General features: G+C 43.3%; 1 protein-coding gene across 1 annotated transcript in view; it reads right to left on the minus strand.

Moving 5' to 3' along the window:
- Nucleotides 1-27,389, minus strand: part of ptpn20 (protein tyrosine phosphatase non-receptor type 20) — a 419,828-nt gene that overhangs the window by 316,496 nt on the left and 75,943 nt on the right. Inside the window, exon 3 of the mRNA XM_073025740.1 lies at nucleotides 25,599-25,759. Coding sequence (XP_072881841.1) covers nucleotides 25,599-25,759 — 161 coding nt within the window. The remainder of the gene's footprint in view (nucleotides 1-25,598; nucleotides 25,760-27,389) is intronic.

A 27,389-nucleotide genomic window follows, 5' to 3' on the forward strand; every position in this document is an offset into this window, starting at 1 on the left:
TATATTATATTGACTATCCTTTTGTGCTCATGTATATGAAGGATGCAAGCAATAAAGTCAATTCAATTCGGTGATGGAAGATCAACAGTAAATGTTCAAGTCAGGATGCTGCAGAACTTGGAGGGGAACCCATGAGGGGTGCTGTCCCCATGCTCCTGCTGTCTTGTCCTTGGTAGAAGAGACTGAAGTTCTGAGAGGCACTGTAGGAGAAGACTGGGCCATTGACTGCAGTACATTTTGTGGATGGTACACACCGTAACTACAGTGTACCACTAGTGGAGGAACATAATGTTTATGAGTGATGGATAAGATGTTAGTTTTGGATTCAGATTTACTTATTTATCATGTGTACAAAGAGACATATAGTGTAATGTGTCATTTGCATTAACAGCCGTCATTATCCTTAGCTATGCTGGGGGCAGCTTGCAAGTGTCACCATCCATTCCAGTGCCAACGTAGCATCTCCACAACGTTCAATCAAGCAGGTGGCTTTGACCTGGATGGTTTTGAGCCCCTTGAGCAATGTTGGAGCTGCACTCACCCAGTCAAGAAAGTAGAGAACATTTCATCAAGCTCCTGTGTGTAGGAAAGCAGAGGAAATGTGGCCCCTGTGAGTGGTAGAGACCACAGGAACAGGACACAGAGAGTGCACAACAGGGACATAGGGTTGAAGAAAAAGTGGGAGCTAGCACTTGGAAACACAGGTATTACTAAGTGGTTGGACACCAGATTATCAGTTTTACTATTTAAATATTATCCTGTTAGCCCAGGTCTAAGTTAGGAAAGTTGGGCATACCTAGCCTGATTCAGTGCACGACTACAAACTTAAAGAACAAACTCCATGAAGATCTGTCCATACTGTGATTAAAGATAGCACTGATTTTCAACAATCCACTGTGTGAGATACTGTACATACTGCCTGTTACACCACTGGCGTTTAGGGCAGCAATGGAAGGCCTCCATCTCTAATGGTGCTCAGGTCTTGCTTCATCATGTTAGTAGCTTCCTCTCAATTTCACTACTGTCAAACATGCAAGTCCTGGGTGGAGACTCAGGAACACTGTCACACACGGATGTAGAAGGATTCTTCATTGCTATTTCCGTAATAGTTTTGTTTTTACCAGTCAGTGTTGTTAGCACTGAGCTGAATCCCCAGGCCTGGAGGACAGGTGAACCACACTTAGTCTGTCCTCTACCCTTGGGCCTATTTGACATGGGTGACCCTACCAAGAGCCAAAGCATAAAGCCCTGACTCAAGTCAAGTCGTCACTTTTTATTGTTGTTTCGACCATAACTGCTGGTACAGTTCACAGTAAAAACGAGACAATGTTTTTCAGGACCATGGTGCTACATGAAACAGTAGGAAAACTGCACTGAACTATGTAAAAACAACACAGACAAAAAAAAACTACACTAGAGTACAGACCTACCCAGGACTGCATAAAGTGCACAAAACAGTGCAGGCATTACAATAAATAATAAACAAGACAATAGGCACAGTAGAGGGCAGTAAGTTGGTGTCAGTCCAGACTCTGGGTACTAAGGAGTCTGATAGCTTGGGGGAAGAAACTGTTACATAGTCTGGTCATGAGAGCCCAAATGCTTCAGTGCCTTTTCCCAGATGGCAGGAGGGAGAAGAGTTTATATGAGGGGTGCATGGGGTCCTTCATAATGCTGTTTGCTTTGCGGATGCAGCGTGTAGTCTGTAATGGTGGGAAGAGAGACCTTGATGATCTTCTCAGCTGACCTCACTATCCGCTGCAGGGTCTTGCGATCCAAGATGGTGCAATTTCCGAACCAGGCAGCGATGCAGTTGCTCAGGATGCTCTCAATACTACCTCTGCAGAATGTGATGAGGATGGGGGGTGGGAGATGGACTTTCCTCAGCCTTCGCAGAAAGTAGAGACACTGCTGGGCTTTCTTTGCTATGGAGCTGGTGTTGAGGGACCAGGTGAGATTCTCTGCCAAGTGAACACCAAGAAATTCGGTGCTCTTAACGATCTCTACTGAGGAGCTGTCGATGTTCAGCAGAGAGTGGTCGCTCCGTGTCCTCCTGAAGTCAACAACTATCTCTTTTATTTTGTTCACATTCCGAGACAGGTTGCTGGCTCTGTACAAATCCATTAGCCGCTACACCTCCTCTCTGTATGCTGACTCATCGTTCTTGCTGATGAGACCCACCACGGTCGTGTCATCGGCGAACTTGATGATGTGGTTCGAGCTCTGTGTTGCAGTACAGTCGTGGGTCAGCAGAGTGAACAGCAGTGGACTGAGCACACAGCCCTGGGGGGGGAGGGGCCTGTGCTCAGTGTGATGGAGTTTCCAACTCCAGCCAACATAGCTCTCTGGATCATCGAGGCACTCAAGTCTTCAAACCATGACAAGGATGTCATGGAGAACTCTGTGAGATAGACATGAGTATCGCAACTTGCTTGCTGGAGATGAAATACAATTGTAAAGGAATCCACAATTTGAATTGCTACCCACGCAAAGCATCAAAATTAAAACAGCACGTAACAGTGCAATCTGCTCTGTGTGAGAGTGTGGGTTAATTTGCTAACAGGAAACTGACAAGATTAGTCAGACTTACAAATAGCATCCTATTCAATATTAAAATCAGCTTTAAAACAGCATTGAACTTCATCCAAACAATTAAAGTTAAAATTGCCCCCTGAGTAATCACAGTTGACTGCAGATCTGAGAAGCCACTTGCATTAACTGTTGAGAGGGTGCCTATGAAGTCCTGCAGTTGGCTTTAGCATTCTTAAACTGTAAGCATAGAGAATGATCCAGTGACTCCTGCTGGAAGGTCCAGACACAGAGACACTACGTGAGGGCAGGACTGTGCTTGATTATGGATCCCTGCAGAATGAAGGATCACATTCAGCACCAAGGCTCATCCTTAATGTTGAATACAAGGCGGGTGAGGTATGGAGGGTGTTGGCGACATCAAGAATCCTTAGCTAAACAAGACGGCAAAGTAATCAGGAGCACAGAAGCTACAGACAACGCAAAATGAAAAAGAGACGCCCTGCAGCCATATTTAATCAGTTGTTAACCATCAGTTTAATTTATGTCAATGCACTCCAAGCTATGTACACAAATAGTCGATGTGTAGAATGTTATGCATATCAATGTGGGATTAACCGTGAACTGTACAACATAATCAGCCACGTCTTCAAAATGAGAGGGAATGTGCCATGTTGATTTGCATTCATTAATTCGCATTCAATTACAATATTAATATGGTCGAATCTTAATAGCTATAGATTTAGTTTGCAAAAGAATATTATCAGGCTGGGAATTTTGTCTGTTCTGGATCAAGCTGCTGATTAAAAGTACCAATTTGCCCATCTTTTCACACAGTGCGTTGTACCTCCTTATACTTTTTAATATTCATTCAGACATTCAATCCAAACAGAAACAAAGGGAAACTCTGAACCCAAGCAGATGTGAGCAGCCTTCATTATAAAGAGGTGCCTGGGAGGCTGCCAATTCCTTGGGTATAATGAGAGCTATTCAATGAGAAAGGTGCATTCATTTCAGCTCCTTTGGTCCATTGTGCCAGCTCATTAGCCTGGATGAAAATCTTCCATTAATAGCAGATGGCTATATATTTACTTGTTGTAACCGGCAACAATTCTTTACCATGCAAGTACAATTTATCCCAAAGCGAAGAGCTGTCAATAAGGCCAACTACCATTAAAATGTATCCATCCAGGACACATATAGGTGCTGTGTTGATTCACTCCTTCAAAAAGGAGAGCTGAATAGTTATTTGACTGGGAATAGGTTAGAGGACAAGGTGCAGACTGTTCATGGTATTTGATGGTCGCTGTGCTACTTGTCTGGACTTGTATCAGGTATAAAGCAACCATTGCTGTCCTAATTAAAACACCAGGATGGATGACGATTTATTTGAGGACCCAATATAATTTACTAGCAGCACACCTTCATTCTCAGGACAGAGCATAAAACCATAAGACATGGGAGCAGAATAAGGCCATTTGGTCCACCGAGTCTGCTTCATCATTCGATCATGTATGATTTATTTTCCTTCTCAATCTCAATCTCCTGCCTTTTTCGTGTACCCTTTGATGCCCTTACTGATCAAGAACATTTCAAACTCTTCTTCAAATATGCCCAATGACTTGGCCTCCACTGCCTTAAGTGCTAATGATACACAAAGATTCACACCTTCTGGCTAAAGAACTTCATCCCCATCTTGGTTCTAAAAGAAGAACAGTCTCAGAACAGAAGAACTGACTGTGCCCTCTGGTCCTAGACTCTCCTACTATTGAAAATATCCTCTACTACTTACAGGGTAAAACTGCACAGAAGACAACATGTTCAAAATAGGAGTGCCTTGTATATGCTCAAACTTTAATTTAATGTGTTCCTGTGCAGAAATTGTATTACCATTTTTAATCTGCGGCATGATTGCAGGCTGCTGTTGTTGATTTACAGTGCTGGTGCACGGGATCTAGCCAACAGTCCCCAAGTACCATTGGTACCATTAGCCTAGGATCTTGTGCTGATGCAGTAGTTGGGAATATACAAATGGAAGGGAGAAGGAGACTTCATCTACTGGCCCAGTGGCCTCATTATTAATCTGCTTTACTTTATTTTGATGGTGACTGGGGACTTTGACCACAAAGAAAATCCTGAAGTCTCTGAGAGTTTCTAAATAAAACTACTTAAATAACCTGGAAGTAGAGCACCTTCTGTGTTGCCTGACATGTTGTAAGCAGTAAAACTTTCCCCCACTCCAAGCACCCTAATATCCACATCTCACTGCCAAGAGTCCTGACACTTCATGTATCTATGCAGACGTTCTGGAGAATACTGGTTCATTTTTTTTAATGGAAGAAAAAGAGCTGCTCCAGTTTCTAAAGTAAATGAGTTACTTTGCTCTTGGACCTGCAAGCTTTTGAGTTTTTTGAGGGTAAAGTGTTTGGGTATTTGCTTGGAGCACCCCTAAGCCTACTTGAGCTGGCCGGTGGTGTAGTGGCTTCAGTACTGGACTCCGAGGCAGATGGTCCTGAGTTCAAATCTGGCCAGGTCCTGACCTGGACAGCCGCAGTATCTGTGTGGAAGAAAGGCCTGAAAATCTGCTTCCATATCCTGTCACTGAAACCCTATAGACAACAACACCACGACGACTCAATGTCACTCAACAACAGTAACATACTCAGTGGTCCAGCAAGCATTATTGTAAACGTAATCAGCTGGACAGTGTCAAGACTTTAGTCAGTTTGTGGGAAGCAGGGGTGAGAGAGTGAGAGGAGAGATGTCAGGAGCAGAGGAATATTCATTTGATTGGGAAGTAATGTTTTTTTTGTGGTCAGAAAGTCTAGCAGCCAACAAGACCAAAGCTAAATATGGGGCTGGTATCATTTTAATAATTTATTATCAATTGTTGTTTTAAAATCAATGCAGGGATACAGTTTTAACTCATAATGCGATGAGACTCTGAGATTAGTGAAGACTAAAGTGATCCAAGCAAACACATAAAATCAGGTCACAATACCAAGGGAACACAATTGCTTGCTGTTATTTGGCAGCAACAGAAACTGGGTTGGTGCCGTCAGAATGATGAATAATATCAACATCTGATGATTTGCGTTTGAAACAAACATCCTTTACATAAGTGGCTCTCAGAGGTAACAAGGCTTGTCAATTCAATCCTTCACTGTAAAAATTATTTAAGAATTTGAAGGGGAAAAAGAAATGCTCCCTTATCCTCTGTTAGGCTGATTATACCCCAGATAGACATTGACCTAGTTTCATCTGTAGTGTGCATCTGTATACATACACCACTGAAGACACAAGAAGACACATGCACATGCAAACACACAAGCACATGGTAAAGATCATTCACAACCTTAACATGCTTCAAGACCGATGGAAGTTCTTAGTAACCCAGCTAAAATGGGGTATGCTGAGAAAAAATTGCATTCAGTCTTGTAATCTTTCGATTAGTTCAGGAAACAAAAATATGAATACTGCCACGTTGATTGGACACCCTACTGGTTTCACTCCACTTGGGATTGCAGCCCCACTGCATATGACTGATACAAGCTTCCTGAAGTATCCCCATGGGTTATTTTTCATACAAAAAGCAAAACCTAGCATAGTCAATGAAAATGGCTGCCCCATTGTCACAAGAAAACAACAAAGACAGTGGGTTATGATGCTCTGGGACACTTTTCTGCGTAAAAGGTCCAGTGTATATAGAGGTTGCTTCTGTTGTGGTTGGTAAAAGTTGTTGCACTATGAGGAGATATCCCACAGTTCCATGCAGTGTGCATAGGAATAAGGGTTAAACATTTTACAGTGGATTCTGGTTAATTGGGACACATCAGGACCTGTACATTTTAGCCCAGTTAAGCAGCAGCCCCAATTTCATGGAAATAGTTAAAAAGCTATAAAAATTTCAAATTGAGTAACAAATTATACACTGTATTTACGTGAAATACAGACCAAATTAGAACACTGCCAATAGAACTAGAGTACTATAAAACTGTGTACTAGTTCCTAATGGTTATCAATGCAGGAATTCATCCAGTCTAGCAAGTAACAAAATCAGTGCAGATATCTGGTACAGATAATGGACTGCCTTTGTACAATGCTAATGATGATTACACATCCTCCAAATCTTCATTTTCCAGGCAATATTCAAGGTGATTATCGATACCTTCAAACTCTTCATAGTTCCTAACTTGTTGAAGTAGTGACATCGTTTCATTTTCACTCCCGGCTATTTCTGGCATCTCCAAAGCTGAATGCTTGAAACTGCAGTGAGCAAAACAGTTCTGAATGATCTTACTGCTTATTTCTCACCAACTATCCATGACAAAAATCACTGTTGTTTAAACACAAAGACATGCAACCGACGCTCTTTAAAAACCGTTTGCTCTATCCATGATGTAGCGTCCGACAACCACAGAAGTGAGCGTGACAGACGCTAGTTAGTCTGCGTGCACTTGTGTGACTCTTAGACGGTCTAGCAACAGACTCCTGCCACAATTAAGCAGCATAGTGCCCCAAATGAATGAAGGGAATTCCCCAACTTTCTCCACTAGTTATTATTCCTTTAACATTTGCCCAAATAAGCAGCTGCCCCGATTAAATGATAGCCCAATTAACCATCCTGCTGAAGGGTCCCTGCAACACACACAAAACACAGGCCAGACAGGGTACTGCCAAAGAGTCTCGGCTGAAACATCAACTGTACTCTTTTCCATTGATGCTGCCTGGCCTGCTGAGCTCCTCCAGCATTTTGTGCGTGTTGTATGGATTTCCAGCATCTGCAGATTTTCTCTTGTTTGTAACTGGAATCCATTTTAGTCCCAAATCATATCAAGCTAAAATTTCCTGCCTTTGCACTGGAATCACATTCTTCATCAGACTTTTGGCTAAAATTCAGCAAAAATCTGAAACTTTCAATTTATGTCATTACAACTAGAGATCTGCAAGGATTAGAAACCCCAAATTGGCCTGGTTTTCCAGTACGCAAAGCATTGGCATAATTCCTGATGTAGTTTAAACTTTTAATCCTTCAAAACCAAACATTTATTATAAGATTTACTGTACTTATCACAACTAGAAATGTGCCTTGACTACTGGGATACAATTATAAGCAAGGTGATCGTTATACACCCCCTATGTCTTCCTGCTGTTTAATTGTCTTTAATTGCCTTTTGGACTTAGGAAACTGAATGAGAGCAGGAAAGAGAAAGAAGTTAAACAGCCAGTGCAGAGTACCCCTGTGGCCATGCCCCACAACAACAGGAATATCACTTTGGATACTGTTGGGGGTCGGGGGGGGGGGGGGAATGACCTAGTACAGGAAAGTCACAGCAGTCAGGTCCCTGGCACTGAGTCTGACTCTGTGATTCGGAAGGAAAGGGGGGAGAAGAGGCACGCTATGGTGTTTGGGGATTCATTAGTTAAAGGAACAGAAAGGAGATTCTGTGAGCGAGACTGAGATCCCCGGATGGGATGTTGCCTTGTGGGTGACAGGATCCAGGAAATCTCAGACTGAGTCCTTAGCATTCTTATGTGTGTGAACAGCCAGAGATCATGGTCCATGTAGGTACTAATGACATAGGTAAGAGAAATGATGAAGGTCTGTAAAATGAGTTCAGGAAGTTAGGTGCTAAGTTAAAGGTCAGGGTTGTGACCTTAGGATTGCTACCTTTGTCACATGCTTGTGAGGCCAGAAATAGATTCTACAGTTTAACACATGGCTAAGGAGTTGGTGCAGGTGGGAAGGCAGAAGATTTTTGGATCATTGGGCTCTCTTCTAAGGAAGGTGGGTCCTGTATAGAAGAGATGGTTTGCACCTCAATTGGAAGGGGACTAATATCCCAGCGGGAATGTCTACTTAGTGCTGCACTGTGGGTTTAAACTAGAGTTGCAGGGGGATGGATACAAGAGTGCCAAAACAGTTGTGGAGACAGATATTATTAAAACCTCCAACAAAGTCAGGAACCGTAAGGTTGAGTATGGTGCGACTTGTATCCTGAACTGTGTATATTTCAATGCCAGAAGTATCGGAGGCAGATAAAGCAGATAAGCTCAGGGCATCAATCAACACCTGGAATTCTAATACTGTAGACATTAGTAAGACTTGGTTGCAGGGGGGGCAGGACTGGCAGCTCAATATTCCGGGGTTCTGTTGTTTTAGACGTGACAGAGCCGGAGGGATTAAAGGTGGTGGGGTGGCGTTACTAGTCAGGGCAAATGTCGCGGCAGTGCTCTGTCAGGACACACCAGAGAACTCGTCTAGTGAAGCATTATGGGTGGAACTGAGAAATAAGAAAGGTACGTTTGCGCATATGCAAAAAGGTAGATCTGGTTGCAGGTAGGGATTCTAAATTCGAGAAAGGGCAATTTTTATGGTATGAGAAAGAATCTGACAAGTGTGGATTGGGACAGGCAGACTTAGGCAAAGTGTACTTGGTAAGTGGAAGGCTTTTAAGTCAAATTTTAAGTTTGTATGTCCCTGTCAGGATAAAAGGTAAAGATAACAGATGTATGGAACCATGGTTTTTAAGAGATATTGAGACCCTGGTTAAGAAAAGGTACAGATATGCAGATCAGGTACTGTATAGGCAGGTAGGAACACATGGGGTATTTATGGAGCATAAGAAATGCAAGTGAACACTAAAGTAAGAAATCAGGAGGGCTAAAAGAAGACATGAGGTTACACTAGAAGACAAGGTAAAGGAGAATCTTAAGGGATTCTACAGATATGTTAAAAAGAAAAGGATTGCAAGGAACAAAATTGGTCCTCTCGAAGTTCGGAATGGTAATACCTATGTGGAGCCAAAAGAAATGGGGAAGATCTTAAATACTTTTTTGTACCTTTATTTACTCAAGAGATGGACAGAGTCTACAGAACAGATAGACAGACATACTTTATTGATCCCAAGGGAAATTGGGAAATTGCAGCCGCACCAAGAATAGTGAAGAAATATAGCAATATAAAACCATAAATAATTAAATAATAAGTTAATCATGCCAAGTGGAAATAAGTCCAGGACCAGCCTATTGGCTCAGGGTGCCTGACACTCTGAGGGAGGAGTTGTAAAGTTTGATGGCCATAGGTAGGAATGATTTCCTATGCCGCTCAGTGTTACATCTCGGTGGAATGAGTCTCTGGCTGAATGTACTCCTGTGCCTAACCAGTACATTATGGAGTGGATGGGAGTCACTGTCCAAGATGACATGCAACTTGGACAGTATCCTCTTTTCAGACACCACCGTCAGAGAGTCCATTTCCACCCCCACAACATCACCGGCCTTACGAATGAGTTTGTTGATTCTGTTGGTGTCTGGTACACTCAGCCTGCTGCCCCAGCACACAACAGCAAACATGTTAGCACTGGCCACCACAGCCTCGTAGAACATCCTCAGCATCGTCCGGCAGATGTTAAAGGACCTCAGTCTCCTCAGGAAATAGTGATGGCTCTGATCCTTCTTGTAGACAGCCTCAGTGTTCTTTGACCAGTGAAGCAGAAGTGATGGCAAAGCGGCATTAACTTCATGGACCCTAAACATATTACAGAGGAGGAGGTGGATAAATCTGCGGGGCCTGACATGGTGTTCCCTCGGACCCTGCAGGAGGCAAGTGCAGAAATGGCCAGGGCCTAGCAGAGATACTTAAATCATCCTTAGCAACAGGTCAGTTACCAGATGATTGGAGGATAGTCAGTGATGTTCCACAGTTCAAGAAAGGCTCTAAAAATAAACCAGCAAATTATAGGCCAGTGAACCTGACATCAGTAGTGGGAAAGCTATTGTAAGGTATTCTGAGGGACCGGATATAAAAATATTTGGATAGACTTGGACTGATTAAGGACAGTCAGTATGGCTTCGTGCATGGTAGGTCATGACTAACCAGTCTTACAGAGATTTTCAAGGAAGTTACCAGAAAAATTGATGAAGGCAAGGCAGCGGATGTTGTCTCATGGACTTTAATAAGACATTTGACGAGGTTCCGCATGGAAGGTTGGTCAAGAAGATTCAACCTCTTGGCATTCATGATAATATAGTAAATTGGATTAGAGATTGGCTGTGTGGGAGAAGCCAGAGAGATGGTTACCTCTCAAAATGGAGGCCTGTGACTATAGAGTGCTACGGGGATCGGTGTTGGGTCCATTGTTGTTTGTCATCTATATCAATGATCTGGAGGATAATGTGGTTAACTGGATCAGCAAATTTGGTGGAAGACACCAATATTGGGGGTGTATTGGACAGCGAGGAAGGCTACCATGGCTTGCAGCAGGATCTAGACCAGCTGGAAAAATGGGCTAAAAATGGCAGATGGAATTTAATATAGACAAGTGCAAGGTGTTGCATTTTGGTAGGACCAACCAGGGTAAGTCTTACATAGTGAATGGTAGGGCACAGAGGAGTGTGGTAGAACAAAGAGATCTGGGAATACAGGTATATAGTTCATTGAAAGTGGCATCTCAAGTGATGGGGTCATAAAGAAAACTTTTGGTACATTGGCGTTCAGAAATCAAAGTACTGAGTACAGGAGATGGGTTGTTATGTTGAAGTTGTACTGTATAAGACATTGGTGAGGCCTAATTTAGAGTATTGTGTGCAGTTTTGGTCACCTATGTACAGGAAAGATGCAAATAAGGTTGAAAGAGTACAGAGAAAATTTACAGGGATATTACTGGGTCAGGAAAACCTGAGTTATAAGGAAAGATTGAATAAATAGGACTTTATTCCTTGGAATGTAAAAGATAGAGAGGAGATTTGATAGTAGTATACAAAATTATGTCTGGTATAGATAAGCTTTTTCCACTGAGGTTAGGTGGGACTACATGAGGGGCAGCTTATTTACTCAATGGGGCATTAGAGTGTGGAATGAGCTGCCAGCACAAATGGTGCATGCAAGCTGGGTTTCAATGTTTAAAAGAAGTTTATATAGGTACACGGATGGCAGAGGTATGGAGGGCTACAGTCCCATTGCAGGTCGATGGGAGTAGCCCATTTCAATGGTTTGGAATAGACTAGATGAGCTGAAGGGCCTGTTTCCGTGCTGTACTTTTCTATGATTGTAATTTTGCTTTCAGACTTGGACTTATCTTTAAGCATTTACATATCAGAACTGTCTTCACCAAATTTAAAAAAAGCTTAAACAAATGGAGGTAGTATGTGAATCCAGTCTGCTTTTTCATGTGCCACAGGAAGAATTGGGAATATACTGAATATCCAAAGATGGAATGTATATTTGACTTGGGATTTTGGAAGTTCATTTAGTTGCAGTCAGGTGAAAGGTTTGACTAAGTCTGCCCACCAAAGGCAATCAGGCAGAGTTATGTACATCTTAAAGAGTCAGGCTATAGCAGAACAAAGATAAGCAACACAGTGGAAGCTACAGTATAATCAGCTGGAATCAAAACACAGTGCTGATCAATTCATCAAACAATGTTTCCTAAATTCTAGGCAAGCCTTCTTTCTGCAGTATAGACTAGAAATGGAGAGTGGTCTTGAGGGAGTGCTGCATAGTCCAAGGATGTTGTATTTTGCATGGGATGTTAAGGCTACCAATGCCCAAGATGGATTACAATACTTTGTGCCAATGTTTGAAGTTCTCTCTGACCAACAGGTAACCCCCAACCTAATGCCAATCTAAAGGGATCTTGAGACACAGATTTGCAGCTGCTCTGCTTTATGCCACAGAAGGTATCCTGTTATCTGAAAACAAAAGCTTTGGGGTCTTCTGAGGTTGTGGAGAAGACATTGTCCTTTTCTGAAAAGAAGATTGTAAGTAAATGCTTAATCTGAAGCAAAATCCAAGAAAAACAGACCACGTCTGTATAAGGAAAGGAGAGATCCAATATGCAAACTGAATGAGTTCCTGGTTGCAGTCAACCTCGAGAAGGCATTAGTGTGCACTGTTGTTCCAGAGTATTTACAGGGAGAACACACAGACCTGGAGGATCATATATAGACCCTCTGAGCAGAGTGAAACACTTTAACTGGATGAAAAACAAATGCAAGTGGCCAAGATGGTAAAATAGCACAGGGAAAGCCAAAAGATGGGCAAAATGCAAAAAACCATAAAAACACACAGACATGAAATACAATTAGAGAGTGCTGGAAAGCAACTAAAGGAGCAAGCAGAGAAATCATTAGGACTGAGACTCAAAATGACTAGGCAATTTGCTAGCGAAATTTCCACATCCAAGTGGAGATTCTGATTCCCTTCTCCCACCATCAACAGATCCACCAGCAACCCTCCATATCCCTCTGGAATGGTAATAATAATAAAGGAGATGCTTGAATTAACTGAAATATATACTAAAATGATAGGTGTGTGAAGAGCTGAACCGTAAGTGCATTGGAAGTGTCTAAGATAATCACCGATAAGGGAACGCCACAGTAGATAGATAGATAGATAGATAGATAGATACTTTATTCATCCCCATGGGGAAATTCAACTTTTTTTCCAATGTCCCATACACTTGTTGTAGCAAAACTAATTACATACAATACTTAACTCAGTAAAAAATATGATATGCATCTAAATCACTATCTCAAAAAGCATTAATAATAGCTTTTAAAAAGTTCTTAAGTCCTGGCGGTAGAATTGTAAAGCCTAATGGCATTGGGGAGTATTGACCTCTTCATCTTGTCTGAGGAGCATTGCATCGATAGTAACCTGTCGCTGAAACTGCTTCTCTGTCTCTGGATGGTGCTATGTAGAGGATGTTCAGAGTTATCCATAATTGACCGTAGCCTACTCAGCGCCCTTCGCTCAGCTACCGATGTTAAACTCTCCAGTACTTTGCCCACGACAGAGCCCGCCTTCCTTACCAGCTTATTAAGACGTGAGGCGTCCCTCTTCTTAATGCTTCCTCCCCAACACGCCACCACAAAGAAGAGGGCGCTCTCCACAACTGACCTATAGAACATCTTCAGCATCTCACTACAGACATTGAATGACGCCAACCTTCTTAGGAAGTACAGTCGACTCTGTGCCTTCCTGCACAAGGCATCTGTGTTGGCAGTCCAGTCTAGCTTCTCGTCTAACTGTACTAACTGTACTAACAGTAGTGTAATGGTTAGCGGACTCCATTACAGCCTGGGGTGCTCCAGAGTTCAAAGTTCAATTCTGGTGTCGTAAGGAGTTTGTACAAACTGCATGGGTTTCCTCTAGGTGCTCCAGTTTACTCACATAGTCTAAAGAAGTATGGGTTAGTAGGTTAATTGATCATTGTAAATTGTCCTGTGAATAGGCTAAGTGGGTTGCTGGGTGGTGCAGCTCATTTGAGCTGTAAGGACCTGTTCTGCTCTGTACCTCTAAAAATTAAAAAAAAGTCAAGGATGAAGTGAGTTGGACATTGAAGGTGGGATTTGGCAGCGGATGGGTGGTAGGATACAGATAATAAGGAACCACATGACGGCTCGAGTCAGATGAGATATTGCAGGTGGAGTGGATGTGTTCAAGACAGCAAACACCTCCACCTAATCTTGGGCTCTTGAATTAAAGGTCACTGTGTGGGTAGGAAATACATGGAACAAATTAAAACTGGCATTAACTCAGCAATATTTACACATGATCTCAGAATGTTCTAAACGACTATGACAAAGTTTGAAATTTTGAATTGTTATTGAAATAGGAACTAAACTCCTAGTTTACTTTCTACCTTTCGGGTTGTCATTGATAAAATGAGAATAGACTTGTTGACTAACCACAGCAGTCAATTTTTAATAGTTGGTTAAACACAACAAACGTTCTCAGGAAACTCAGCAGTCCTATAAATAAAAAAAAATACCAGTTATTAACTGATGGATAGTGTTGACTAATAATATAATATTGATATTTTCATATGGGAAGCTAAACATCTGAGAAAACTGAATACTTTTCCACCTATCACACTCAGTAACATTACACGCACTTGTTATTGGCTATTTCATTTGCTTCAGAGTGCTGCTCAATTCATTCAGCATACATCATCCAGTTATCTGTTGAGGAATTGAACACATCTATCTTTTAGAAGTAGCCAGCCATTTCTTCTTTTTAAAAATTTCTTATTATTTTTACCCAGTATTCACTGTATATGAACCCATGAATTTTATTTGTTTTCTGCCCTTTTATTAAGCTCAAACGACTATCTCCCCTTCCAAAGAAAAAACATGTTGCACTTTAACAGGTAGGTAGTCAGCTCAGGTTCATTTTAAACTATCTTAAAACTTAAGGAGCTTTGGTCATTGTTCCCTAATTGTTCACCCATTGTAAGGTCAGGCATCTAGCCAGGCTTATTATCTAACATCAGGATCAGTACGGCCCCTCCTTCTCTTGGACTATCTACTGAATGCCTCCTGAATGCACCTAATAAATTCTGCCCATCTTAATCCATTGCACTAACAAGGTCCCAGTTTATATTACGGAAGCTTAAGTCCCCCCATGCCAACAACTCTTTTGTTTTTACAACTTCCCTTAATCTGCCTGCACATCTTTTCTTCAGTGACCTGGTAGCTATTGGGGTGGTCTGTAGTACAATCCCTTCAGAAAGATCGCACCTGTCCTATTTTAAGTTTTACCCATATGGACACAGTGGACAAGCCCTTCATTATATCCCCTAAGAGTACAACAGTGACAATGCCCTTAATTAGACGTGCAACTCTGCCATCGCTCTTACCCCCTCCCATCTTTTCAAAAACATTGAAACCTTGTGATATTAAGCACCCATTCCTGTCCCTATCTCAACCAATTCTCTGTAATGGCCACAACATCACAGTTCTAAGTATTGATCCTACTCCAAGTTCATCACCTTTACTCATAATATCCAGTAAAATACACACACTTCAAACTATCTGCCCCATCATATCTATTACTCTGTTCCTGCTTGTTATTACTGGCCTTGACATCTACCTTCTTCTCCAAACCTGCACTTTCTGACCTGGTGCTCTGGTTCCCATACCCTTTCCAAACTAGTTTAAACCCTCACGAGTAGTGCTAGTGAACTTCCTGACCAGGATATTGATTTCCCTCCAGTTGAGGTACAACCCATCCCTCTCGTACAAGTCACACCTGCCCAGAAACGGTTCTAATCATCCAAGAACCTGAAACCTTACCCCCTGCACCAGTTCGTCAGCCGCTCATCCATCTGTAAGATCTATTCCTGCCCTGACTAGCGCGTGGCACATGAGGAATGCAGGGATTACAGCCTTGGAGGTCCTGCTCTTCAGTCTCTTACCTAACTCCTTATACTCACAGTGTAGAACCTCTTCCCCCTTTCTACCTATATGTCACAAGTCCTGTGGGTCTCTGTCGCCTGCTATAGAGCATTGGTCTTCCAGGTTTCTCGAGCACCTGTATTTTATAATTGTTAGAGTCGTTAAGCCCAGGTGCTCTCTGTTTAATCTTGTCAAATTAATTGTGATCAGCACATGTTTCCTGCATTCTACTGTAAGGTAATATAATGGTGGAAATATATGCATAATTCACAATCATAGACATTGAGTTGGGGTTGACTTTAAGAGGCTGGTCTGATGTGATGACAAAATGATGTGTGTTCTGTGTTTGGTGGACAATAAAAGAGCTGTTACAGTTTCCCTTAAACATATAACACCTTTGCCATTTTATTTACAAAGAACTACATTGGTGGCCCCGATGCTCTAAAATGATTCCAGTTATTGAATGTGTCAGCCAGCACAGTCGCTTGAAACTGCCAGAGTTTTGGGAGCAAAATACCATCACTTGGATTGTACAAGCTGAAGCCAATTCACACTGAGAGAAATCTCCACAGAAGGCACCAGATATTACTACATAGTAGCATCGCTCAGTAATTCCACAGCAGCAAGAATGGCGAGTCTGCTTAAACACCCGCCTGAACACAAAAAATTTTCATGATGAAAAGTCACCTATTAAAAAATTCTATACTATCGGAGCCTGAATGCGCCAAACAGTTGCTCTCCTTGCCCGGCCTGGGGGATGCTAAACCTTCAGAGCTAATGGACCACATGCTGTCTCTCCTGGAAAATCACTAAATTTTATTTTTAATGAATTCTTTTTGCAGCAAATGCCTGAGCAAGTTCATATAGCCCTTGCTAATTCCCCTGTGAATAACTATAGGGAGCTTGGTAAATGGCCGATAGTCTAACTCAACCAAGCAGAGGTGCTTCATTCCTCCTCCTTTCTCTGTCTCAATAAGCCCAATCAACAGGGCCTCCAACACTGCAAAAGAGACAATGCTAGAACTGTGCTTTTACCACAAACACTAGGAAATGCCAACTGCCTTGCAGCTTCAACAGTGCCAGCACATCAAAACGTCAAAGATCTGTGAACACCGCGGGTTTCAGCTCCTAGGGTCGTCGACTGTTCATTGCAGACTCCCTTTAAGGACGACACTTCTTGTGTGACATAGGAGCTCAAGTGAGTATGCTGCCAGCATCACCCATTCATCAGAAGGCAAAGAGTGACAAAACCTCTCTGGAGGCCACAAATGACAGCAGGATCCAGACTTAAGGGACACGATGGGTGATGCTCTGCTTTGGTGAGCAATGCTACACACGGGACTTCAACCTGGCTAAAGTGGCTAGAGCTCTGCTCAGCGCAGATTTCCTCTGTGCATAAGGACTGTTGGATGATTTTAAGAACTGCTGGCTTGTGGATGTCAAGGACTTTGGGTTGTTACCGTGCTCTGCCACTAAGTTTCCTACAATGACTCTGTCAAGCACATGCACTACTATATGTGAGTTTACTGTACTGCTGGACGAATTCTCAAATCTCACCAAGCCCACATTCTCAACTATAGTCACAAAACATGGAGGTGAGCACATTTCCATAAATGGCCCACTGGTCCATGCCCACGTACATAGACTGGACCCAGAAAAGCTGGCAACCGTGAAGGCTGAGCTTGCCAACGTGGAAAGGTTTGGCATTGTATGCATGGTCCTCACATGGTCCCCAAGTCCAATGGTGGTTGTCACCATTGTACCGATTACTGATGCATTAACAAGATCACCACCCCACCCCATCTCACCCTCCCCTCAATTGTTACCTAGTCCCACACCTCCAAAACTTTTCAGCACTTGTAGCCGGAAAGTTAATTTTTTCCAAAGTTGATTTAGTTAGGGGCTACCATCAGGTATGGCTGTGATAATGTCATTTGGCCTCAGTGTTTCTTCACATGCCGTGTAGGCTGACTTTCCAATGTCTGATGGACTCTGTATTAAAAGATTTAGATTTTCTTTTTGTTTTCCTGGATGACATTCTTGTCACCAGCGCTTCCAAACCTGAACACGTATCACATCTCCATACACGTTGAGCACTTAAGCTAATACAGGTTGATTAGTAATCCTTCTAAAAGCCAGTTTGGGTTGTCAACCATTGACTTTCTCGGCCATTGCATCCCACCCATCAGAAGTCACCACTATTATGGATTTCCCATCACTTCGCACTACTAAAAGAGTACCGGAGTTCTCTATCACTGCTTCATTCCTGTTCCCCCTGTATAGTGTCTTTAAAAGCAATGACCCTAATTGCATGCTAAACTGGTCAACAGACATGACCAAAGCATTTGATGACTCTAAACAAGCTCTTTCCAACACGGCCCTACTGGTGCACCCACTCCCCAATACACCTATGGCTTTTACTATTGACACTTCAGACCATGCTGTGAGTGCAGTTCACAACTGATACACAACATATCCAGGGGAAAGGTAATGGTGTGGCTGATTGCCTCTCAGGCCAGCCATTCAGGCCATACATATTGGGGTTGACTATTCTGGCATGGCAGCCAACCAAGCTACTGACCAGAGGTCCAGGTTTACCAAACAGCAGTCATGGGCCTGCAGTTAGCCGGCAATAAGCTCACAGAAGCTGGGGTTTTTCTCAACTGGTTGTGCTCATTCCTTTGTGCCCACAAACTGAGAGCATATTGTTTTAAACTCCATTCATGGTCTCTTGCATCAGGGCCAGAAGGCCTCACAAAAATGGGTTGGATTAAAGATTGTGTGGACTTAGAAAGGAAGTGCATGATTGGGCTGCAGCCTGCGTGGTGTGACAGCGGGAGAAAAATTAATTGTCATGTTCAGATGCCATTGGTACCTTTGAGGTCCCTGAGCAATGGTTTGACCATGTCAACGTGGAGCTGGTTGGTCCTCTTCCCCCATTCCGTGCTTTTACACACCTCCTTACCATGGTGGACAGCACAACCAGGTGGTCAGAGGTCGTTCCTCTAGCATCGACGACGGCCACAGATGTGGCTCAGTCATTCATCAGCACCTGGGTGATCGGTTTGGTGCCTCATCTGACATTTCCTCTGACCGCAATCCCCAGTTCACATCAGACCTAGGGGCTGCGATGGCCCAGAACCTCGGCATTAGGCTACATCATACTACGCAGCATCACTCCCAATCCAATGGCCCAAGCAAGTGGTTTCACTGCTCCTTAAAGGCTGTTCTGAGGACTTCCCTGATGGATGAGGATTGACATGATCGTCTCCTCTGGGTCCTGCTCTGAACAGCTCCAAAAGAGGACCTGCAGTCATCCAGCGCTGAGCTGGTATACAGGCAACTGTTACGAGTGCCAGGTGACTTTATTTCTGACACCACGTCTGCCTGGTCGGCCTCTCAGCAGCATACCACCCTTCTCAGTAAGCTCAATTCCTTTGTACCTATTCCTCTTTCCCATAATGGGGAACAGCACTCCTGAGTTCCTGTTGACCTATGGTCTCCCTCTTTCATTTTCATCTGCTGTGATACACACCAACATCCCCTGAGGCCCCCTTATGATGGCCCGTTCCACGTTTTGGAATGGAAAGAGAAGACTTTTATCACAGCCAGGAGGGGTAAACCTGAATGTATTTCGGTAGATTGCCTTCAACTGGCCCACCAAGATTTGGAGGATTCTGCTACGGTGGCCCTGGTGTCACAACATGACCGTAAGTGTGTCAACACACCACTGGATAAGCCAGAGGCACCTGCTGTTCCTCCATCCATGGAACGCAGGACCCTACCTGGGTGGCTCATCCAAGCTCCAGGCAGGCTCAAAATGCCCCTTTAGATTAATCCTGGGGAGGCCTGTGTCGGGTAATGCAATGGGTGGAAACATACAGGTACATAATTCACAACCACCAACATTGAGTTGGGGTTCACTTTCAGATGCTCTAATTACATGATGACGAAATGGCATGAAGTTTTTTTTACCACGTTTTATGTTCTGTGTTTGGTGAACAATGAAGGAGTTGTTATAGCTTCCCTTAAATGTAAAACGCCGCTGCCATTTTATTTATGAAAACCTACACTATGATTATTTAAGCAGCACACACAAAATGCTGGAGGAACTCAGCAGGCCAGGCAGCATCTATGGAAAAAGTACAGTCGATATTTCAGGCCGAGACCCTTTTGTGTGTTTTGCTCATATTTCCAGCATCTGTAGATTTTCTCTTGTTGTAACTATGATTACCATTGTGCCTCATTAGCAGAGTCCTACTGTGCACTGAAGGGGAATGATTTGTTTTGTGGTGTCACTCGGTTGGTACTCCTATGTGTAACCAACCCCTTGTTCCCATCCTCCTCATGCAGAGTCTGCTGTTCCTCCGCTCCCGAGCTGAGTCCTCATCCGAGCTCACCATGACAGTCTGCTGTCTTCTGCTCCTGTGTTGAGCTGGTGCCAGCGACTACCATGACAGAGACAGTCCGCCCATGAGTCCAGTCCTGCGAGTTCTCATTGTGGCACTGTGTCACTGGTGCCTATGTGCACCATGACCTCTGGCTGCTCACTCTCGCTCTGGAGAATACTCTACAACTGTTTTGAGACACGCTGGGCCCAAACACCTCCTGCATCTCTTTTATTGCCACAGAACCTCCTATCCGTCTCCAAACTATTGAGTCCCATCACTATCGCTCTCCCTGCTGAGCCCCAGAGCCTGTAACCCTGCCACTCGCCTGGCTGCTGCTGCCATGCCCTGATAGGTCATCCGCCCCAGCAGTCTCCAAAGGGGTATACTTTGTGTTGAGAGGAATGGCCTATCTAACTGCTTACTCACCTTACTTCTCCTGGTGGTCACCCATCTACTATCCAAAGCCTGCATTCTGGGTGTAACCACCTCAGTAAATGTCTCTCTGTGAGGTGGTCAACCCCCACCCCAGCTGATCCAGAGTACATCCAGCTCCAGTTCTTTGATCTTGTCAGCCAGGAGCTTATTTATATATATGAGATATATAAGATGAGATTTGTAGGTGGCGACAGAGAGTTCAGTAGTCTTACTGCCTGGGGGAAGAAGCTGTTTCTCATCCGAACCATTCTTGCTCTAGTGCTACGGTACCTCCTGCCTATGGCAGGGGGTCAAAAAGATTGTTGGACGGGTAGGAAAAATCATTGCCAAAAGTAAAGTCCCTGCATAAACAGCGCCCCTGATAAATTTCCCTTATGGGTGGAAGAGAGACCCCTCGAGATCCTCTTAGCAGTCTTCGCAATTCTTTGTTGGGACTTGTGGTCAGATACCTTGCAATTCCTGTACCAGACGGTGAAGCTGCTTGTCGCGACAGCCTCAATGGTGCCCCTGGTAAAATTGGTTAAAATGTTGGGCAGGTGGGGGAACCTCACTCACCTCAGTCTCCTCAGGAAGTGGAGATGCTGCTATGCTTTCTTGACCGAAGAGTTCATATTAAGGGACCAGGTGAGATCGCCCATTATGTGCACTCCCAGAAACTTTGTGCTCCTAACTCTCTACACCAAGGAGCTACATATGTGCGGCGAGGTGTGGTTAGCCTGCACCTTCCTAATGTTCACAATTGTCTCTTTGGTCCTGTCCACGTTGAGACTCAAGTTGTTGTGTTTCCACCATTCTGCCAACCTTTCTACCTCCTCTCTGTACGCAGTCTCGTCATCATTGTTGACGAGGCCAGTCACTGTTGTGTCATCAGCAACTTGATTCAGTTTGAACTGGATCTAGCAATGCAGTCGTGTCAACAGCGTGAACAGCACCGGGCTGCTGCTGTAGCTCATTCACTTCAAGGTTTGAAGTGCTGCATGTTAAGAGATATTCTTCTGCACACCAATGTTGTAACACGTGATTATTTCAGTTACTGCCATCTTCCTGTCACCTGGAATCAGTCTGGCTATTCTCCTTTCTCATTAACAAGGCATTTTCATCCACAGAACTGCCACTCATTGCATTTTTTTTTGTTTTTTTACACCATTCTCTGTAAACTCTAAAGATTGTCTTGCATAAAAACTCCAGCAGACCAACAGTTTCTGAGATATTCAAACCACCCTGTCTGGCACCAGCAATCATTCCAAGGTCAAAGTCACGTAGATCACAATTTTCCCTATTCTGACGTTCGGTCTGAAGGACAACTGAACCTCTTGACAAATCTGCATGCTCTTATGCGTTGAGTTGCTGCCACGATTGACTGATTAGGTATCTGCATTAATGAGCAGCTGTACAGGTGTACCTAATAAAGTGGCCACTGAGTGCAATTCCCCTTTTTGTCCAATTCAAAATACAAATGTCTCCATCCCTCTGGAGCTAGCACTGTATTCTTTCTCCTTGAGTGAATAGCAATCCCACATACGTGGGGGTATTCAATAAGAAATAGGAGCTCTTCACTTTGAGCTTTAGATAATTGTACCATATTAAAACTGAAAGGGTCATTTTAACCTTGAGCATTAGTGCAAGCAAATGCTAGCACAAAGAGATTTTATATTCTTCTCAACATTTATTTGCCTTGGAATCAATGGTAGAAATACATAACAGGCTGGTACAACACTACCACTGAGTTTACACCGCCACAAGTCAAAATCTTATCAAGTTGGATCCATAATTTAGTCAAAGTCAGATTTATTGTCATATGCATAAATAAGTGTGCAATGAAAATCTTACTTGCCACAGCATCCTCACCACAACGTTCATAAGAACAATATAAAACAAATTATTTAAGAATGAAAGAATTAACAAGCTTCCCTGTTGAAGTGACTATTGTCTGCACACTTCAGTTATTTTCAGGACGAGATCCTCTCATTTTTTTTAAGAATTGTGGAAAGTAACCTAAAAGGAAATTCTGATGGTGATATAAATCACAGGAGAACTCCTGAGTCAAGATTTTCTTCCAGTGCTATTCACAGTGGGAAATTTATTCGAAGCAAGAAAAGGAAACTATATAAAAAGATACGTTGGAAAGAAATGCACAAAATCAGTGTAAAGCTCCTGAGTAAAATCAACCTACATTACAGAGCCTTTTCAGTGTAATGAAATATTCTGATGCCATCCAAAAAATTTGGTGTAGGACAAGATTTAGTTGTAATGGATGTCATAAAGGGAGGTTGAAAGATGGAAAGATTCAGGAAGAGAACTTGAAGTGGAGCCCAGAAAGCTTATGTGATCCTCTGCTTTAAGGAGTTCATATGAAATGAGGATATCAGCTACTTAAATAGAATTTCAACAAAATAAATAGGTTTGCATTCCAACTGGAGTACAAAATAACCTCAAAGAGTAATATCCTGCACAATATAATTTGGTTCTGTATGGTAATCAATCTCACATCCTGTTTATAATTCCCATGATAACATAAAATATACACACACCCCGAAGGACAGTTTTATCTCTTGGGTTGCAGATTAATGCCATTTGCTGCCAGTTGGGTTCATGATCAATTTATAACATGACTGGGCTTTGACAGTAAGTGCAAAAGTGCAACTTATTCCAAAGTGTTGTCAGGGAATTGCACCTTTACTATGACAGAGAGAGAGCAGGCTTCAGTCACTGACTGAGATCAGATCAGGGCAGCTGAATCAATGCCTGCAATTCAGACTGAAGCAATCAGTGCATAGGAACATGATTCAGGTTCCCGAGCACCTTCCATGACTCAGTTTCACTTGGCCAATTTGTATCTTAAATCCAGAAATGTCAAAAATAAACGCCAAAGCAGAGTACTGGCAGGCGAGAAGCATAAGCTGGAGGGGCTGGGGGCAGCGGGTGTTTGGCAGTAACAGATTCCACAGACTTAGAGTGACTGGCAATCACTAGAAGGGGAAAGGCATCTCTCTGCCTGTGGGCTGCTGGAATGTGTGCCTGCAAGGACAATCGAAGTACTAATGTTCAGAAGGAACTTATATATATTTAATACAGGGAAAATGAAGAACAAAACAAAAGGGAGGAATTAAGTACACTTTAGATAGAGTCAGAGAGTCATAGGGCACAGAACCAGGACCTTCAACCCATCTTGTCTATGCTGACCATCAGTACCCGTCTATAGCATGCCATTCACCAGCACTGGGTCCATAGCCTTCTACCACTTTGTGATTCAAATGCATGTCCAGATGACAATTAATATTTGTGAAGGTGTCTGCCTCCACCACTTTCTCAGGCAGTTTTATTTATTGAATTACTTATTGGGATATGTCGTAGAGTATGCCCTTCCATTCCTTCGAGCCACGCCACCCAGCAACCCCTGATTTAACCCTAACCTAATCGGGGACAATTTACAATGACCAATTAACCAGTATGGCTTTGGACTGTGGGAGGAAACCAGAGCACCTGGAGGAAATCCACACGGTCACAGGAAGAACGTACGAACTCCTTACATACAGCGGCAGGCGTTGAACCCGGGTTGCTGGTACTGTCGAGCGTTGTGCTAACAAATGCACTACCTTCCCATCCCAAGAGCTCGCATAGATATGCTGGCCTCTTCCTGTGCTGTATGCTTCAGTTAAACAATGTAAGAACTGAATTATAATAACATGAGAACTGGATTGCCCTGCTACCTCCAGAAGGCTTTATGAGTGGGGCCAGGCCGAAGTGAGCTAAACCTGGGTAGGTTCTGCCACCTCCATGACTGTGAAACAAACAAACAGAGGAAGCAAGCAAAATTTGTTCAGCCTTTTCAGAGTCATAAACTTCCTAGCTGGTGTACTATTTCTGTAAGACATCCAGCCCACTGGTACAGTGTTTTAAGACAAGCCACTACCTGGGTAAGACAGTGATGCCATAATCCACGTAGTAATATTACACTTTGGGTGGCAGAGTGCAGATACATCTCTGCCAAAGGAGTTGTAAGGTACTCCTTCCCTCCGCCAGCCTGCAGGTCACCCTTGGGTAAGGCATAGTACCTGCTTAACACCCCTTCCTCCCGATCAAGGTCACTTGAAGCTATGGGAGCAGGTGGTGGATGGTTGTGTGAGCAGTTGGCGCATATCACAAGTCTTGGTTATGTGACCACTAAAGCCAGGCAGACAATCTCTGAAGAATATTGATTAGGGCTGGGGTCACTGCCCAGAAGAAGGTTATGGCAAACCACTTCTGTAGAAAAGATTGCCAAGAACAATCAGGGTCATGGAGAACATGATCAGCCACCTCCATACTACACGGCGCATAATAATGATGATGAATATTACACTTGGGTGATATTGCAGCAATATATTCCAGCAGGGTGAATTAACATGGAGGTTAAGGGGAGGTTAATTTCCTTCATCTGTGTAATGCGTATGGTCTGAATATTGTTGCATATTGAAGCCTACTGAGACATTACTTTTTTACCTATTTCATTTGTATAAATTAAGTTTAATTCAGTCTATTCACTCTGCGTTCCACCCATTACATTTTCCCACATGCTCTGCATCGTAGACTAACTTGCTTCTCTCTCCCTCTCTCCCTCTTAGTTCTTTTGAAGAGTCCCAGACCTTAAAATCTAACCATTTCTCTTTTCATCTGCTGGGAACATTGTCCCCAACATTTTCCATCTATAGTCCAGATTTCTAACATCTCCTATTTTCCATAAGTACATGGATGGGAACAATACAGAGGTACAGGTGCAGGTCCACTAGGCAGAATAACAGTTCAACATGGACTAGAGAGGCTGAAGGGCATGGTTCTGGGCTGTAGTGCTCTATATTCTGGCTTAATCAGCTAGTTTCCCCTTGCCCTATATAAGAAAACACAAAGCTCCACGGTGGGCTTGACCAGCACTGGATTTTTCATGATGTTACATGATCTGCTGAGGTCCTCCAGAACATCATTTGCTGCATCTGAATCTCTCAGCCCTGCAAAGACAATTCCTGGGAGCATGTGCACCAAACTCTCTGGGGAGTCTGAGACAAATAGCGATTTGCCGCTTACCTTTTCTATCGCAAGCTGTGAGCTCAAGCATCTCCCCTGGAGTATTTCTGGGGCAGTAAAGGTACAGACGTCCCCACCTGAGGCATTACTTCTGAACGACAATTCACCACTCGTTGAGAGTAACACTGACCAGGGGCAGATAATATAACTGAAGGGAGCATCTGTAAAGTAAGGTGAAAAATGAAGACAGTGATTAAATCTCTTCCAATAAATCAACAGAACAATACAACACAGGAACAGGTCATCCAGCCCACAAAGTTGTGCTGATTTAATTAAACTAGTAATTAATAACCTATCTAAACTAGTCTTTCCATTCCCTGCACATTCATGTGCCCAAGAGCCTCTTAAATACCTCTACTGTTTTTCCTCTAACAGCACCCCGAGCAGTGCATTCTGGGCAGTACAGCACTCTGTGTTAAAACTTGGTCTGCAAAATGTACGATCATTAGTCGGCAAAGCTGATCAACAGTTGCCTCTGTCTTGCATCCTGGGACTGTGAATTTAGCCAAGGAAATGGAATGAGATGTTAATGATCCTGATTACCACTGCAACATTAAAATGGGCAACAGTTGGCTACCCTGGTCAACTGTGGCTAAAAAGCTAAGAAGTTCAAATCTGTTCAAATGCTGGCTGCTGCATTTAGGAGCAATGTTATTACTGCCTACTTAGGTCATTAGCAACTGATATAGCTAGTTATTATCTGAGATAAAATAGTAATTTTTAGACATGAGAAAATTTCCAAACATTTGGTTACTAAATGGGATAGTTGAGAACAAAAGGAATAGGAGCAGGAGTTGACCATCTGGCCCATTGAGCCTGTTCCACCATTCATGGCTGATCTGACTGTGGACTCAGCTCCACCTACCTGCCTTTTCCCCATAACCCTTACAGGGGTGTCAAACTCATTTTAGGTCACGGGCCGGATTGAGCAAAATGCAGCTTCATGCGGGCCGGATCAGTCGGACGCGTGCGAACGCAGCTTTCGTTGCCTCCGTTTTTTCAGCCTGCTCTCATGTGTCTCAGTCTCTGCTATAACTACAAAGTGTTTCACTTTACAAATTCCGTTTCTTATGAAGAAGACTGCCGAGCAAGACTGCCGAATAAACACTAAAAACCCTGAAAACCTGGTACCTGAATAAACTCAGCATTAGCCATATCATACGCCATAGGTGCTTCGATTACTGGGGCCAGCTTTAATAGTAATTAGATATTATCTCGCGGGCCAAAGATAATTCCACCGCGGGCCGGATTTGGCCTGCGGGCCTTGAGTTTGACATATATGCCCTACAGTGAAAAAATCGAACTGTCTTAAACATATTTAATGATGTAGCCTCTACTGCTTCCCTAGGCAGAGAATTCCAAAGATTCACTACTCTCCTCATCTCCATTCTAAATCTATTTCCCCCAAAACTTGAGGCTATGTCCCCTAGTTCTAGCCTCACTTACCTGTGATAATAACTTTCCTGTCTCTATCTTAACTAACCCTTTCATAACCTTATATTTTACTATAAAATCCCCTCTCTGTACCAATGAGTATTGTCCCAGGTAACAAACACAAAATGCCGGTGGAACGCAGCAGGCCAGGTAGCATCTATAGGGAGAAGCACTGTCGACGTTTCGGGCCGAGACCCTTCATCAGGATTAACTGAAAGGAAAGATAGTAAGAGATTTGAAAGTAGGAGGGGGAGGGGAAAATGCGAAATGATAGGAGAAGACCGGAGGGGGTGGGGTGAAGCTGAGAGCTGGAAAGGTGATTGGCAAAAAGGGTTACAGAGCTGGAGAGGGAAAGGA

This window comes from Hemitrygon akajei, chromosome 21 (genome assembly GCF_048418815.1).
Source record: "Hemitrygon akajei chromosome 21, sHemAka1.3, whole genome shotgun sequence".
NCBI classification, from domain to species: Eukaryota; Metazoa; Chordata; class Chondrichthyes; order Myliobatiformes; family Dasyatidae; genus Hemitrygon; species Hemitrygon akajei.